The 18,164-nt window shown below is 38.9% G+C and overlaps 1 protein-coding gene across 1 annotated transcript in view; it reads left to right on the forward strand.

The window, feature by feature from the left end:
- The window catches only part of LOC128117838 (uncharacterized), a 118,442-nt gene that overhangs the window by 17,849 nt on the left and 82,429 nt on the right, over positions 1–18,164 (forward strand). The window contains 2 exon segments of the mRNA XM_052750248.1: positions 11,458–11,625; positions 17,257–17,358. Coding sequence (XP_052606208.1) covers positions 11,458–11,625; positions 17,257–17,358 — 270 coding nt within the window.

Raw genomic sequence — 18,164 nt, forward strand, 5'->3', positions numbered from 1 at the left:
GTGGTGGTATTGTGTTCCCCAAATATTGTGCACCCTAATAAACTTATCTGGGGTCAGAGACAGAACAGCCACTAGATACAAAGGCTAGAAAATGGTAGCACTCACGCCTTTAATCCTAGCATTCCAGAGGAGAAATCCCTCTGGATTTCTGTGAGTTCAAGGCCACACTGGAAACAGCCAGGTACGGTGGTGACACATGTCTTTAATTCCAAGAAGTGAGCCTTTAATCCCAGGGAGTGATGGCAGAAAGGAAATATATATAAGGTGTGAAGACCAAGAACTAGAAGCATTTGGCTGATTAAGCATTTGGCTGATTAAGCTTTTAGGTTTTGAGCAGCACAGTTTAGCTGAGAGCCATTGGGATGAGGACACAGAAGCTTCCAGTCTGAGGAAACAAGACCAGCTGAGAAGTTGGCCAGGTGAGGTTAGCTGTGGCTTGTTCTGTCTCTGTGATCTTCCAGTGTTTACCCCAATACCTGGCCCGGATTTGTTTTATTAGTAAAGACTCTTTAAGATTCATGCTACAATTAATTATTTGGCTCATTCCGTGTCTGCCTCCAATTGGCAAACTATTTGGGCAGGTAGTGAAACATCCTGGATTGATTCTGCTTTATCCACAACAATGATTCTTCTGTTGCAGTGACTGGCTTAGCTCTGATCCAGGAGATGCTATATCCCATCCAGTGTCTCTTGTCCTCAATATCAACCATTTTGCATTTCCAGCTTAGGGGTTATTGCTGCTGCTTGTATCATGGTGAACTTTAAAGTGGGGATAGTGTAAGCATAAAATTACCTTGCAGTTTCTGATGATACCCCAATTATCTCTGCCTTGTTTGTATCTTGGGTCTCTCTTGTCTTTTCACACTTTGAACATTCTTGGTGATATTCTTATAATCCTGTATCAGAACTCTCAAATATATTCTATGCTGTGGTTTCACATCATGGTTTATGTGTTACATCTGAGTTTCAGGTGATACATAGCTCATGGCATAATGTGAATTCTTTTCCTTTTAATAAACTCATCTATACATCTTATCACACGCACACACACACACACACACACACACACACACACACACACTGAGTGAGGAGAGAGAGGGCAGATTATCCCCTCTCTAATATTTATCTGGACTTTGAAACACCTCAGTCTTTTGTGATGCATCAAGTTCAGATGCAAATCCTGCTTCTAAATATATAGAAATGAACATACCAGTGTGTCTAATATAAACCCTGCAGAAATTAGGACATAATTTCATTCATGTTTTATAATGTTTCTATCAAAATGAGAGGCTATAGTCTGTGCTTATTTCGATCTCTGAAAATGTCTTTCGTTTGCCCCTCTGGATTCCCTTTCTACCCTTCTACTCCTTTAGTCTAGCACAAGAGTCTCTCCTCTTTGGCCTATGTCAAGGGGCTCTCTGGATTTTTATTAGGTTTGGTTGGTAGTAATATCAAGAGACTGCTGATGGGAACAAGGTCTAAATAATATTGCTCCTGGTCCTTCTGTGTGGGAAGCCAAGGGCTGACTGTGTCTCTGGGCACAGTCCCACACAGTGACCCACGCCATACTGCTTTCTATGATGCAAAGTTTTTGGGACTGATGGCACCCACTTCCTTTTGTCCTTAGATAAGCTATTCTCAGTTAGAATCTAGCATACTTTGTTTTCTTAAAGTCTGTCCAAACTGTGTTACTAGTGTCCTTATTAATTATCTTCAAGTTACCCATTAGAGGAAACCATTTTTTTGTGTGTCATAATCCTATAGTGTACCAGCACTTTCCCTCCTGATGCTGTTGTGAGTCACCTGTGAGTAAGCCAGCCCTGGGTTATTATGTCTATAAGAAAAAGGAATTTCCCCTCTCAACATAGCTTTTATAGTTACTCAGAAGTAGAAGAAAAAAGTTGAAAATTATTGAAATTTGAAATTTGATTTAAGATTTTTCAGTGTGAGATCTTGGTTATAATGGGGAAGAGTTATGTTCTAACATTTTAGAAGCAACAGAAATGCCAGTGTAAGGATTTTAAAGGTAAAAAAAGTCTAAAGGAATATATTGTCTGCTGTTGGTTTCTCTTGAGGAATTGTTAGGCTGTTTTAGTTTATTTAGTTTTGTTGGTTTGGTTTTTGTTAGTTTGTTCTATGTTTTTTTTTATTTTTTGATTATTTCTCTTATTTTTGAGATTATAATATAATAACATCATTTCCCTCTTTACTATTGCTCCCTCCAAACCCACTGATCCTTGCTTTCTTTCAAATGCATGGCTTCTTTTTTTCCTTGATTGTTGTTACATGCGTATTTGCCTATTTCTACTCATGTATATTCTTCCTATACAACTTGCTTACACTATGTTAATGTTATTTCTGTGTATGTTTTCAGGACTGGCTGTTTGTAATGGAATGATCAATTGGTGTGCTCTTCCCCATTCAGTATTATTTTAGTTGTCTGTCATTCTTTGTGAAGGGTTGAGTCCTCCTGGGCTTCCCTCCATCCACTATAGCATGTCTGTTGCTGTTGTCTTCAGCTCATGTTTAGGCAGTCATGTTGGTGAGGCTTTGTGAATGTAGCTCCTGACACTCCTAGAATAGACAATCTCACAGAAAGCTTCCTGATTTTTCTGACTCTTACAATCTTCTCATCCTGTCTTCTGCAAGGTTCTCTGAGCCTTTTTAGGTGCAGGAGTTTTTTTTTTTTTATATAGATGTATTCATTCGGGACTGGGCTCCACAACTCTACATTTGACTGGTCATGGTGTTCTGTAATGGTCTCTATCTGTTACAAAAGAAGAGGTTTCCTTGATGAAGGGTGAGGACTATACCTATCTATAAATACAAGGACAAATATTAAGAATGTAGTTGGGATTATTTGGGCTTAGTAAAGTGGTGGCTGTAGGTTCTCTTCCAAGATCAATGATTTCACTACCTCTGAGTAGTTTGGTAGGTTTCCAGTACCAGGCAAAGTTTTGTTCCTGTCAAGTGAGTTTAAAGTATGATTAGAGACCTGTTGGATACCATCAAGGTATATGTGTCACTTATGTACCTTAAATTATCATGGCATGTAGATCATTGTTGTGGTTCATAGGCATCACATCTGGGAAAGATTATTTGTTGCTTCCTTCCTTTGGAAGCGTTCATGGTACTTTCTGGAACCATGAAAGCCATTTATCAGGGAGGAGGCATTCAGATCAGTTCTAGTTCTGGGACCTGTCTCTAAAGCACTAGGGATTTACCTGCCACCCTTAGGAGGCAACCAAGGTTAATAGCAGTCGTCTGTAATGTTTGGGTATTATCTTGGACAAACTTAACCAACAACTCAAAAGATGGCCACACATGCTTCATAGTAGGGTTTTGGTTAAGTGGTTTTCAGTTCTTGGAGGGAGTATTTTCAGATCAAATAAGAAACTTTCTTCTCCTTCTCCTCCTCTTCCTCCTCCTCCTCCTCCTCCTCCTCCTTCTTCCTCTTCTTCTTTTTCTTCTTCTAGAAATAGTTTTTTTCCTCACATAATATACCCTGATTACAGTTTCCTCTCCCTCTACTCCTCTCAGTTCCTCCCTACTACCCGTCCCATCCAGATTCACTCCCTTTGTCTCTCATTAGAAAACAAATAGGCTGAGCCAAGCACTGGGCTGAGCTCCAGGAGTCCAGTCAGAGAGAGAGAAGAGGGATTCTATGAACAAGGGGCATCAAGATCATGACGGGGAAACCTGTAGAGACAACCAAACCAAACTAGTGGGAACTCATGAACTTTGGACCGACAGCTGTGCAGCCTCCATGGGACTGGACTAGACCCTCTGCATAAGAGAGACAGTTATGTAGCTTGATCTGTTTAAGTGGCCCCTTTGCAGTAGGATTAGGATCCAACCCTGGTTCATGAGGGGGCTTTTTGGAGCCCACTACCTATGGTGGGAGACTTTGCACATCCTTGATGCAGGGGGAGGAGCTTGGACCTGCCTCAAGTGAATGTACCAGGCTCTGCTGACTCCCCATGGGAGGCCTTACCTTGTGGGGGGAGGGAATGGGAGGTGGGTTAGGGAGCTTCCTAAACGGGAGGGAGGAAGACAGGGGGGATCTGTGGTTGGTATGTAAAATGAATAAAAAAATTTAATAAAAAAGAAAACAAACAGGTGCTGAGCAGTGATGGCACACACCTTTAATCCCAGCACTCGGGAGTCAGAGGCAGGCAGATCTCTATGAGTTTGAAGCCAGCCTGGTTTACAGAGCAAGTTCCAGGACAGGCTCCAAAGCTACACATTGAAACCTTGTCTCAAAAAAAAAAAAAAAAAAAAAAAAAGAAAACAAATAGGCTTCTAAGGGATGATAATAAAGTAAAATAAGATAAAACAAAATGAACACATCAGATTTGGACAAGACTAAGAAACAGAAGGAAAAGACACCAAGAGAAGGCTCAAGAAACAGAGACTCATTTGCACACTCAGGAATCCCATAAAAACACTAAACTGGGAGCCAGAAAATATACACAGAGGCCCTGGTGCAGACCCCTGCAGTCCCTGCTCGTGTTGCTGCAGTTTCTATGAGTTTCTATGAGCTTCGCTGATGCTGATTTAGAGGGCTTGTTTTTCTTGGTGTCCTCCATCTCCTCTGGCTTGTACATTCTTTCTGCCTTCTCTTCCACAGGGTTCCCCAAGCACTAAAGGGAAGGATTCGATAGAGACATCCCATTTAGGGCTGAGTGTTCCAAGGTCTCTCACTTTCTGCATAATGTCTTACTGTGGGTCTCTATATTTGTTTCCCACCTACCCTTATCCCACCTCTAGGCCCTCCTCATAGAGAATAAGGCCTCCCTTGGGTAGTCAACACAGGCACAGCCTGTGTGAAAGTGGTTCTTAAGTCAAATCAGATATTGGTTGGTTACTCCCAGGAGCTTTGTGCCACCATAACTCTAACATATTTTGTAGGCAGGACACCATTATAGATCAAAGGTTTTGTGGGTGGCTTGGTTTTATGTTTCTCTTTTGGTAGAACAGAGGGCATGTTCCTGTACCAAAATGCTAGAACACAGGGGTAAAGGCACCATATAGACAGCAGCTTGGCTTCTTCATGTTCAAGGAATTGTGCTGATGTTGTCTTCAGCAATGGGGCCTTGCCATTTTTTGTGGAGATGAACCTATAGTCTTAACAATAGCCTGAATTGTTTGGGGATTTCTGAGGACTCCTATGGCTAGCAACTCAATTAAATATAACCCAGTCCTAGGACGGAAAGCTTCATTTGGTGACAAAGGATGTCCAGTTAGGCTCTGTCAACCCCATAATTTTGCTGAGGTCTCCTTCGTATATGTATATATTTTAGGAAGCTTCTACTGTATAAATTCTCCATACTACCCATCAAATGACCCTTAATGTTAGCTGTCTCTCCTTCTATTCCTCCCTCATCTCCCTCTTCCTTCCCACTCCCTACTTGATCCTCCCATTCCAGCCCTGTCACCATCTGTTCATAATTATCTATCCTATTCCTTTTTCTTAAGAAGATCTATCTGCACCCCCATAGGACCTTGCTCTGTATCTAACCACTGTGGCTCTACAGATTGTAGTTTGGATGCCATTGACTTAGCAGCTAATACCCACATGTAAGTAAATACATACTCTATTCTAGGTCTGAGATACCTCAGTCATGATAATTTTTTTCTAGTTCCATCATTTACTTGTAAATTTTAAGAGGCACCCGCTTGCCTTGTAGCCATCAGAAGCATCCCATCTACAGCAGGGCTTCCCTTGTAAAACCCATAACTTATTTATTGCTGTTTTCTTCTTTCTGAGTTTTTTCTTGGACCTTGAAATAAATTGTATGTGTGTCCTGGGGGGGGGGGGAGGGAGGGTGTCGGCAACATTCATCTACAGTTTGTACCTGCAACCTGTATAAAAAAATCATCAAGCTCTCCATTGGTCCACCAAGACAGTAACCAGCATCTATCCGTCTTAATAAAGTGGGGGGGGGGGGGGGGAGGAATAATGTTATTATAATTGTGAAAAGAAGAGGCAAAAATTTACATGTAGTAACTAACTGTAATAAGCTGATTACATATAGTAACGCTTCTACTGCATATGGAAAAACTTTCAGTTAAATTTACTCTAAAGTTGACATAAAAATATATTTTTAAATTCCAATAGTGATATAATTTTTAAATCAAGTTGAGCTTATCTATCTCCTCAAGAGTTTATGAATTCTTTGCAGTGAAAATATTCAAAATCCTTTTTTTCTTGCTTTATAAGACAGGCAGTCCTTCTCTGTAATCAACCATCTACGTATCAAACAAACCTAGTGGGAACTTGGCTGCTTTCATTAACTGAAAATGCCCTCCAAGTGCCATAGAGAGTGGGTCTAATTCTTTCTAGTTCATTGTGTCCTTCTGGGACTTGAAATCATAGCCAGGGTCTTTTCCTTTCATTGTAATGGCAAATCCTTCCATCCTACTGCTCTTAGACATTCATGTCTGCTTTGCACTTCTTGAAATAAGAAACAATCACGTGTGTTGGAGCCAGCTCATGGCAGTTCACAAAGCCGGCTATGCGTGTTTTCTACACTGCAGCTCAGTGTAGAAAGTTGTTAGCTTTATACTGGCCGTGTTGGAAATCTTTATGCAACGAAAACTGCCGAGCCCAGCAAATCAGAGATTTTTTTTTTTCCAATTTGGAAAGCTATTTAAAACATTTACCAATACTCCACTTGAAATAACACAAGATCAGCTGTAATTTCAATGTAAATTCAAATTTAATGTCCAAGCATAATAATTTTAATTTAACAATGATTGTGCTTTCTTTGAGGCAAACTTTGTTTTGAATGAAAACTTATCCTAACTATTTTGTCCATGTTAGACATAAGAACAAGTGTCTGCCACTTCTCTTTCAGCTTATCCAGCCACAGACACATTGAAAGCACACTATATTTCTGGAGAAACTCTTTTAAGTAGAGCCTGCAATTCACTCAGAGTTGCTTGGGCTAGTATTGTTTAATGTGTGGTTTGAATTTTTTTCTCATTTATGGAGTCAGCACATGCTACTAATATATGACGTAAAACCTGACAGCTTTATAGACCATCATTACAGCTAGCATTTTCACTCTGTTAATCTCACTCATCTCTGACTTCCTATGTAATAACTGGAAAAGACATTAAGAATGACATGTTTATGTGTGTTGACACAGTTGATCAATCCATCTGAGTGTGGACCATGCTGACTAAGGTATACTCCGTAAATAACTTGAAGGCTAGGAATGGTCGTGGGAAGGGACTGAAAAAGAAAGCTCTGAATTTTATAGTCTTAAATGGTCCCTGTATCACAAACAGATGTGGCAGGAATTTGGGTTTAATCATGTGAGAATAACTCATAGCATTTCCCATATTTCACTCAGTAAATAAAATTATTATGGAACTGTACTTTTAAAATATTAGTTGCCGTTGAGAAAGAAAGATAGAAAGAAAGAATGAATGAAAGAGAGAGAGGGAGGGAAGGAGAGAGGGAGGGAGGGAAGGAAGGAGAAAGGAAGGAAGGAAGGAAGGAAGGAAGGAAGGAAGGAAGGAAGGAAGGAAGGAAGGGAATAAAGAGAGGGAGGGAGGGAAGGACAGGGAAGAGAGGAAGCAAGGGAATTAGTTGTAATTCCTAATAATAAAAGCTAAGTGGACTGAAAAGTAGCTGAGAGGTTAAGAGTTAGTTCAAGGGGCCCAGGTTTAGTTCCAAGCACCCACAAGTTGTTTTACAATCATCTGAAACTCCCCTGGAATCCTCTGCCCTCTTCTATTTCTGTGGGCACCAGGCATGCACATAGTGCACAGACATAATGCATAAAAAATGCTCATGCACATAAAGTAAAATAAAAATCTATCTAATATATATATAAATTCCATAGTAAGACCTAAGGATTGGGATGTGCCTACTTGATGCCAGATTCTATGCTAAACCTCTTATAATGTGTTTTCTTGTTGATATTCCCAGTAGAATTATGAGTTATGTTACTGTATTTCCAAACTCATTTTGCTCATCAGAGCCTCATGCAGAGGATAAGTGATGGGTCCAAAGTCATTCAGTTATATATAATTAGTCTTAGAGCTGAGTTTCAACTACAGGCCGTCTAACCGGAACTCACACTCTTTCATAAAATGGAAAATTACTGGATCTATTTGAACACAAATAAAATCCTGGTCTCTCTGGGACAACCAAACAGGGCCTTGCATCTTTGCATACTATCTCTTCATTTTCTTCAAATGACACACTAGGATGAAAGAAATGTAAGGATACCCAAGGTACTCAGAGCTAACTTGTGCATGTTCTAGTCCTTTTTAAAAACTATTATTACTATTATTATTTATCATTAGTATTATTATTATGAGACCAAAACTACAAATGAAAAGGAAAAGAACATGCTGGTATTTTTTGGGAAAGAACGATTTGAAATGCGATTTCAGTAATAGCAAAACATTTAATAGCTCATGTTTGAAATGCTCATTTATGACATGTTTAAGCTAGCAAACCTCATTTGGTAGCAAACTTTTTCTGACAAAGAGTTATTTGGACTTGCCTGCTTATATCAAGGTTCAATGTGGAGCAGATGCTGAGACCTCTAGCAGCTATAAATTTTCAGCAGGTGTGTGGCTTGCTGCTTCATTGGAGTTTAACACAAATTTTATGTCTCAGCTTATGTAAGGGTATGTTCATTAGCTCTGTCTTGCTAACTGAATGAATACAGAGCCATTCATCCACAGAATCACATCTGTTGGTAAATAAGTGAGCTGTTAGATCAGCCTCATACATATTGATAAAAGCAAAGACCCATATAAAGACCTGCCCTCAGACCCACTGCATATCCAATACAGGCATTTACTGCTGAAGGAAAGATATTATACGATAAACCAATTGTCCCAGAAATCTCTGTGGCCTACATCAATGAACACTTAACAACTGAATTTTTAAGGTAAAGAATGTAGAAAATGAACCTAAAACTTTAGAAAACCCTATTATAGCTTTAAAAAAAAGAAAAAAGAAAAAAACTTTAATTTAGCCTTAAAGCTCAGAAAGGCACTTCAATAAATTATTATAAAATTTTTGGTTTACTTTTCCTGTTGCAATCAAATGTCACACTTAGATTTACTTAAAACAATTTTGAAGTGATTGGAATATGCTATGTGAAAGAAAGTATCATATTCTGATTTATACTATTTATATTATTCTGTCCTAAACTTTTCATAATTTTCATCTAATAAGAATCATGTCCCATCAAGTTCTCATATCATTTACATTCCAGCTTTATAACTATATTATATTGCCATAAGTCATCTGTTTTTACATCCAAATATAGCATAGTAGAAGTACTCAATCAACATCACCTATGGAAGTATAGGTAGACTATTCCTTCGCTGGAATGCTTATAGCCACAAGTATTTCAGATTTCGGATTTTATGGGGCTTTATCGTATTGATATAGACATTATAAGGTGTCTGGAGATAGGGTCCAAATGTAAAAGCAAAATTCTTTTAGGCTAGATATCTATTTAACCTGTAGATAATTTTATACACCATGTGTAATGCACCTACATTCTGACTGGGACCTCTCTGATGTGGTATTTTCATACTTTGGGTATTACATTAACATTCAAAAGGGGTCAGGTTTGTCACTTTAGATTTAAATTTTTAAATAGGAGTGCTCCCTTCTCGCTATGTATCCACCTCCCCTACCCCATGTAAAGCACTGAATGGATTTATAGTGACAGACTTCCTAGACGTGCCTCTGTTTACAGCTAGCTGCCCTTTCTCTGAACTCTCACACTGTACCAGGACTTCTGTCTTACTCATCATTCTATCCCCAATGTCCATAAAACTGCACCTGGCTCAGGGAAGAAGAGCATTTATTTCGAATCAATTCAGTGAGTGAATGAATGTACCTGAAACCACCCAAGCCATCAAATGTCTGGTGCAGTCTCACATAAGTTACGCAAATGGAGAAGTTGGAAATCTATTGTTCATTTGTCTCTGTGTCAGGACAATGACTAATAATTATTCTTCTCAGTCTAGTACTAAGAAAGCGAAAGTGGAAATGAACAAGAACCATTAAGAATGATTCTCCAGAGAAAACTCAGAGAGAAGACCAATCCTCGTCTGGGCTTGGGGGGGGGGGGGTAGTGGGGTGGAATGGAATATTTATATACCTCACCCACAGCAGAAGTCTGCCTTGCTGTGTTGGGTGAGGATGGGAATGAGATTTCACCCAGAGACTTTCTGAGAAAGGCATAGGAACAATTACAGTATCTGAGGAGAATCAGAGAGAGAAATATGATATTCTATTGTATTTTAAGTATAGTTGAGGTATTTACCTATAATCCCAGGACTTAGTCCCAGGACTTGGGGAGATGGGGCAGGATGATCAGGACATTGGGAGGTCAGCCTGTGCTATTTTACAAAATAGAGAAAATCATTGGGTTCTTTATATCTTCCCACTCCTGATGCTATTTAAGAAATGCAAATAAATGATGGAGTTTTCTTGAAGATAACTTTTGATGCTAGAGTGTGATTTTTCAACTCTGCCTGCATGAAAGACTGAAAGCTTGGAGGAGGATTTTATTTAGGTTTGAACTCTCTAACCAGGGCACAAAGAAACATGGAAGATAATGTGGGAAGACAAGCTCATTTCTTTTATGGACACAGCTTTCCACAGGGTCTAAGACACTTGTACACACAGAGAAAACACTGAACTTCTATAGAAGAACTGGTAGATGAAACTATACACATCTCCTTGTCTCTTCATGTAAGCCCACGGTGAGATTTCTAGAAATACACTTTCTAGTGCCTCCTTCAAGCACAAAGACAGTGACATGATTTTGTATTTGATAATCCTTTTCTTTGTACTTGGTATTTTGAAATGGATTCTGAAAGCTAATTCCTAATCTTACCTGGTTTCAACTTGGCCTCTAAATAGTAATATATTGTTTTTCAAAGCAAACATTTTTTCTTTAACTGAAATATTTCCATACTTTGTCCTGTGCCCAGACTCCCACAACCCAGAACCTGAAGCAATATTTGTTTTTGTTTTATAAGATTCATTTTATTTTTATTCATGTGTCTGTCTGTGTCTGTTTGCACATCGGTGCAGTGCCTGTGAAGGCCAGAAGAGGGTGAAAGATCTCTAGGAGCTAAAGTTGCTAGCAGTTTTGAGCCGCTAGATGTAGGTGATGGGAACTGAACGTGGGTCCTCTGGATGAGCAGTAAGCACTTTCAATTGCTGACCCTTTTCTACAGTCCCGGGAATATTTGTTTTGATTATGATATTTTAAAAATATATAAATTATTCCCAAGGAAAATACACAGCAAACTTAGCTACTTATATCTAAGGATAATGTTCTTTATTCATGGGGACCTCACTTCTTCATATTGGGAAGCTTTCTTACCTTTACCACTAAAGCACTGAATCTTCCTTCTTGCCAGAATGTAACTTAATTTCTCACCTTTTCTGTTCCTCAGTTACCTCAGATGATGCTCTTTCTCCAGATTTTGGCTTTCGAGTTGATATTGAAGAAAAGGGATTCTACACAGAGAATTTTCATTCAACAGCATGGGTTTTCCGAGGTGATGATGGAAATCCTGAAGACAGCCCCAGGTGTCTTAGTAAAAAGCCAAGACCAGTAGCTGGTAAGGACTTTCAAATTACAGCAAGATGCATGTGCCTTAGAAAACTCATAACTAAAGCCTCTGAAGTTGCCAGCCCTGAATACTGAAAAATATCAGTAGTTGGCATGAGTTTAAGAATCTGGAATTATTAAAATGAAACTATTTTAAAAGCTATTCCTGGTGGAACAAAAAGTGATACCAGGTGTGGTAGTTTGAAAGAAAATGGCCCCCAAAGGGAGTGGCACTATTAGGAGGTGTGGCTTTGTTGAAGTGTGTGTGGCCTTGTTGGAGGAAGTGTGTCACTGTGGAGGTGAGCTTTGGGGTCTCATATATGCTCAAGCCATTCCCAGTGTCTCACTTCACTTCCTGTTGCCTGCAAGATGTAGAACTCTCAGCTACCTCTCCAGCACCATGTCTGCCTGCATGCCACCACGTCTTACCATGTTGATAATGGACTAAACCTCTGAAACTGTAAACTACCACCTCAATTAAATGTTTCCTTTTATAAGAGTTGCCATGGTCATTGTATATCCTCATGGCAATAGGAATCCTAATTAAAACAGCAGACTCCGTTGTCCTGGCTGGTTTGATGTGTCAGCTTGACACAAGCTAGAGTCATCAGAGAGGAAGGAGCCTCACAGGAGGAAATGCCTCCATGATAACCAGCCCTAAGGCATTTTCTCAATTTGTGATCAATGTGGGAGGATGCATCCTATAGTGGGTCGTGCCATCCCTGAGCTTGTGGTCATGGGTTCTCTAAGAAAGCAGGCTGAGCAAGCTATGGGGAGCAAGGTAGTAAGCAGCACCCCTTCATGGCCTCAGCATCAGCTTGTGTCTCCAGGATTCTGCCCAGACTTCCTTCAGTGGTGAACAGCAATGTGGAAGTATAAGCTGAATAAACCCTTTCCTCCCCAACTTGCCTTTTGGTCATGATATTCTGTCACAGCAATAGAAAACTAAGACACCAAGGGTTAACATGCCAACGTGGATGGGGGGAGTCTCACAGGGCCCCAAGGAAGAATTACAGGTAATCAATGGCTGCTGAGAGAGGGAGACTCAATCTTCTTCAGGGACAAGCCCACTGATAGGTCATATAATTCCAAATAGATAGACCTAAACATTTATACATATGAACAGCACTAAATGAAAGAATCTAGCAGATTGTATTTATAAATTTCTATGTGTATATACGTGTAGCAATAATAATTAAAGAATAAAATAATTAAAGGCCATGAATTTGAAAGGGAGTTAGGGGAATGGGCACAAGTTGGAAGAGAGGGAGAGGGGAAATTATATAAGTATATATCATATAAAATTTTCAGAAACACACAATTTAATTACATAATACACTTACTAAATTAACAAATATTTTTTGACTATCTTTTTTTCCCCTGGAATCTGCGACATAACAATAAATAAAACACAACTACTCCTCTCATATGTGTAGTGTTAACCATGATACATACGGTCTGAAAGAAAAGTGCAAATACTGTAATGTTAACTATGTTCCCAGTCACCAAAGAACAAGAGTTTTCCTTAATGTGTGATTTTTTGTATTGGTAAAAGAAAGAATTAAACTGCTTTCATATATATGGTATATAGTGCTGTGGAATGTTCTGCATGGCAAATGTGTTGATGATTGGTCAATAAAAAAAACACTGATTGGCCATTGGCTAGGCAGGAAGTATAGGCGGGACAAGGAGGAGAATAAAGCTGGGAAGTGGAAGGCTGAGTCAGAGAGACATTGCCAGCCGCCACGATGAGAAACAGCATGTGAAGATGCCGGTAAGCCACGAGCCATGTGGCAAAGTATAGATTAATGGAAATGGATTAATTGAAGCTGTAAGAACAGTTAGCAAGAAGCCTGCCATGGCCATGCAGTTTGTAAGCAATATAAGTCTCTGTGTTTACTTGATCGGGTCTGACAGCTGTGGGACTGGCAGGTGAGAGAGATTTGTCTTGACTGTGGGCCAGGCAGGAAAACTCTAGCTACAATATAGTATATATAACATTATAGACATTACATTATATATTATGTATTGTGTGTTATAATTTTATATATAATATAATATATACAATATTATACATATATATATTCTTACACACACATGCACATGAATATATAGGCTTGTATGTATGAGCATAAATGAACGTACATAAAATCTGTTCACATTCTGCAAGTGAGCACCAGGAGGCCTTTTCTCAAACTGAACCTCCATCTGAGACTGTCCTACTTCTCTTGTTGTAACTGAGATTTCAACTGTTACTTGTGCTGGGATGCATGTCTTCTTTACTGAGTATTACTGAGAGAGCAAGAAATGAATGTATGGCAGGCAGTGGTGGCACACACCTTTAATCCCAGCACTCAGGAGGCAAAGCCAGGCAGATCTCTGTGAGTTCAAGGCCAGCCTGGGCTACAGAGTGAGTTCCAGGAAAGGCACAAAGCTACACAGAGAAACCCTGTCTTGAAAAACCAAAAAAAAAAAAAGAAAAGAAAGAAATGAATGTAGACATTGGAAAGTGAGCCCACAGGCAAATGGACAAATTTTAACTAAAATATTTTAGTAACCTAATAATACTTCCAAAATACTGTAATGCTAATTTACATGTGTTACAATGTATTTTATGATAAATAAATTTTATACTTATAAAACAAAACTCAATCCTTGTTTTCCTAGACATTTTGAGCTGTAAAATAAACAAAGGGATCTCTCCGTGCAAAGCTACATTGCTGTAGCTACGTTAAAAATGTAGAGTGTTTTGGTGTGTGGGTTTTCTTATTTTTATGGAAATATTTGACCTTTATTTGGATTTTTACAACCAAGTGTCATCTAGAGGGATAAATTACTTGACGATGCATCCACACTCTGTGAAACAACAATGACATTCATTTGTGGCTTCTCAGCAGCTGCGTGGCACTTATAGATTATTCACTAGACAGTGCCATGGGAAAGTAAGGCTACAAATCTTAAAATATGAGAAAATTGTCTTCAGAATGGGGGAGGAACACGTTACAAACATGTTGACTGTGTCCTCCCACAGGAGAGTTCTACAGCTGAGCTCACCATTTAAAGACTTTATTGAAATGTTTATTCTTTCATACATGTTGTTGACATTCAATTTGCTTGATTGAAAAACCAAAACCACAGAAATATGGCCTTGAAAGCAATAGCTATTTTAATAGTCTCGTGAAATATAAAAACAAAACAACAAATGTGATTTGATTTGATTCAACACATAAAAATCTTCCATTAATCAAATATGTGTTGAGTAAATCGATCTGTCAAAAGCAGAAGATAGCACCATGAGAGTAACCTAGAGGGAACAAGAAACCTTGAAAAGTAGAGGTTAGAAATTATTGTTACAGCAGTCAGAAATGGATTTCTGCTTTCCCTTTTCATCCTGATTAGCTACCAGCCTATCTCAGAGTGTTGAAATATTAATTCCTAAGTCCTTGAATTTCCCAGTTCTGCCTCTTAAATTATGAGATCCAATAAGACACTTTCCAAATAGTTATGCCAAGAGAGAATTCCCTTAATGAGTAACAAACTTTCCCAGAGGCACAGAGCTTTGCAGAACACAGAACTTTAGAGCTAGAATCCACAGAACACCTTCTCAGCAATATTACTTTGCTTTTCCTGATAAAAGAAGAAGAAGAAGAAGAAGAAGAAGAAGAAGAAGAAGAAGAAGAAGAAGAAGAAGAAGAAGAAGAAGAAGAGGAAGAAGAAGAAGTTTTCTTCAGGCGTTTTACAAAAGCAAACATCCCTTCTGGAATCCACATGAAGAAATTGTATCATTCCATCCCCCCTTTGAGAGCATTGTTGTCTATTACTTCAAAGTCTCATGAGTTCCCTTGGCTTCCTATGTGCTTTTAATCCGCCTATATATTACCTACACATGTGTACTCCGAATGTGCCTTTGGATGTGGACTTGAAGATAAGGCAACTCTACAAAAAAGAAACATCTTTCCACTGTAACCTGGAGAAAGATCTGAATCTAAGAAGCAACACGTAACATCCACAGAAGAAAAGGGAGCAGCGGGTTGAAAAAAAGCAGCAAAATCTATTACCCAGAAATTCTAACGCATTTATACTTTTTATGAAAGGGAATCCTATTAAATTTCCATTTTAAGGTGTTAGGTTACCCTATTCTTTTTGATAGCTTGAAATCCTTATCTTATAATTGCTTAGCATTTTCACAAGTACCTGGGAGCCAAACTGTTATTTAGAACCTACTTCTGAAGCTCAGGAATGTTACCAATTATACTTTATTATCACTTACTCTTTACTTACTGTTTACAAGTCTCCAAGGCAAAATGCCCATGATGTTCACAATCTGGAGTCATGCTTTTCCCCCCATCTCTGAGGAGTAACAACCCTTAATCGTTCTGAACAGAGAAGATTGTGATCTATAAGGCTGTTCTTCATAGTGAGCATAGAGGGAAAAGTGCCTTGAGGTAGAGAAGAGTAAAAAGGGTCAATGAATTGAGTAATGTTATGAATAAGTTAAACTGATTAACAAGCGGTAATTGTCAGGAACACACACACACACACACACACACACACACACACACACACACACACACTGCAGAGAGTATGATACAGAAAAGAAGGTCTGAAGGTAGCAGGATGGAAAGTAGATTAATAACTGGGCTACAGTAATTGAAGTTATCTTGATGACTGCAAAATCTGTGCACCCTAACTGTGAAAATCTTAGGACTCTCCAGTGACAGTACAGCCAAACCTGACAATTCCAACCTCTTCAAAACCAATTGATCTGGTATTTTTCTGAGTGAGCCAGGTCTGTTACTTTTCTTGGCTTCTTGTAAAAGCTCAGTTTGTGGAATGTGTTTCAGTTTTCTTATTTCCATGAATAATTGTGGAGGACCAGCCCCCATATTTATTTACCCCAGGGACTATTGAGGAATGAGGGACAAAAGACTTAGTTAGAAATGAAGAAGGGAGAGAAAAAGACAGAAAATACAGGATAGACTTGGGAGGGCCTGGATCCCAATCCACCGTGCTTCAACTGTCTCTGCCCCAGGGTATTTATAGAGACGCCAAGGGGTGGAGCAAAAGACCTCCCCCCAGCACAGTCGAGTGTAGACCATCTCAGACACCTGCACTCAGGCCCATGATCCAATCGTCCTCTTTATGCAGACCTGCTGGGTAAAGCCCAAATTTGGTCCAACAAATAATGTTGTGATAAATTCTCTTATTTACAGATCTAAACAACTCAGGATTACAAGATCTGTATGCTGTTTGGGTAGCTATGACAGAGTGGTTAAGGATGAATCCTAAGGTATAGTGCTGCCTAACAGTAGTAAGCTTTATTTTCTTGACATGAGTACTTAACCTCTACATCTCAATATTCTCTCTCTAAATATTAATCATCATCATCATCATCATCATCATCATCATCATCATCATCATCTGTTGTAAAGATGCAATTAGATCACATTGTATAAAAATATAACAATGAAACCCAGAACTTTGTATAATTAATGCATTCTATTGCATAGTATTGCTTGGAACCTTTCTGTTAGGCCTGACATGTAATCTCAACAAGCAAACACGCCACTTTTACAGTACTGTAGCAGTGTGTAGTACTGAATGTCAACTCAAAGCAATGTATTCTTTGCTTTCCTTGCAGTTCGTGAGCGAACTGTGAGACTATTCAAAGGAACTGGAGATTACCCCTGGGGATTCCGGATTCAGTTCTCCAAACCAATCGTGGTGACTGAAGTGGACACCAGTAAGTGCTCTCATAACAAGTTTAATTCATACCAGAGCAGTCCTCTCAACCCTATCAACATGTACAAGATAATCAACCCTGTCTCCATCTTGTAACATATGCATGAGCAGTAGAAGCAACTTCTAAGAGTGGTTACCAAACAATATTGAGAAGTGCTTGTGCCATAACCACATATTATTTTAAAGTCCAGGCTTTATTATGAAATACACTCTTCTGATAGACACAGAAATGCTGACTGTTTGTCAGTATGCAAAGGATTCTGGGAATTCTATTTGCACTGAATTGTTGCCATTATGCCTCTTCTTGTAAACTTTAAAAATTTTATTCTTAATTTAAGTATTATCATCCCTTTCCTCCATTGAATTCCTCCCAGGTCTTCCCCCAACTCCCTCTCTAACTCCTGGTCTATTATTATTATTATTATTATTATTATTATTGCTACAAATGTGTTAATACATATGTAAATACAATCTACTGATTCCACTTTGTGTTGTTTTTTACACATGTTTTCAAGACTAGCCATTTGTATTGGATAATGAATTCAGGGTCTCATTTCTGCAGAAGACTAACTCTTTATTTCTCAACAGTCATTAATTGCCTATAGCTCTTCATCTACGGGTGGGAGCCTTGTGAGATTTCTTCCATCCATGCTGTGATGTCTAGTGGTGCTGGAATTTTCCAGATCTTGTTGAGGCAACCATGTCATAACTTACTTGTCATATCTAGAAGACACACTCTCACAGCAGACTTCCTGATATCCAGCTCTTACAATCTTTCCATCCCTTCTTCAATGTTTCCTGAGCCTT

The sequence above is a fragment of the Peromyscus californicus genome, unplaced genomic scaffold, assembly GCF_007827085.1.
Source record: "Peromyscus californicus insignis strain IS unplaced genomic scaffold, ASM782708v3 Scaffold_21__1_contigs__length_65335640, whole genome shotgun sequence".
NCBI classification, from domain to species: Eukaryota; Metazoa; Chordata; class Mammalia; order Rodentia; family Cricetidae; genus Peromyscus; species Peromyscus californicus.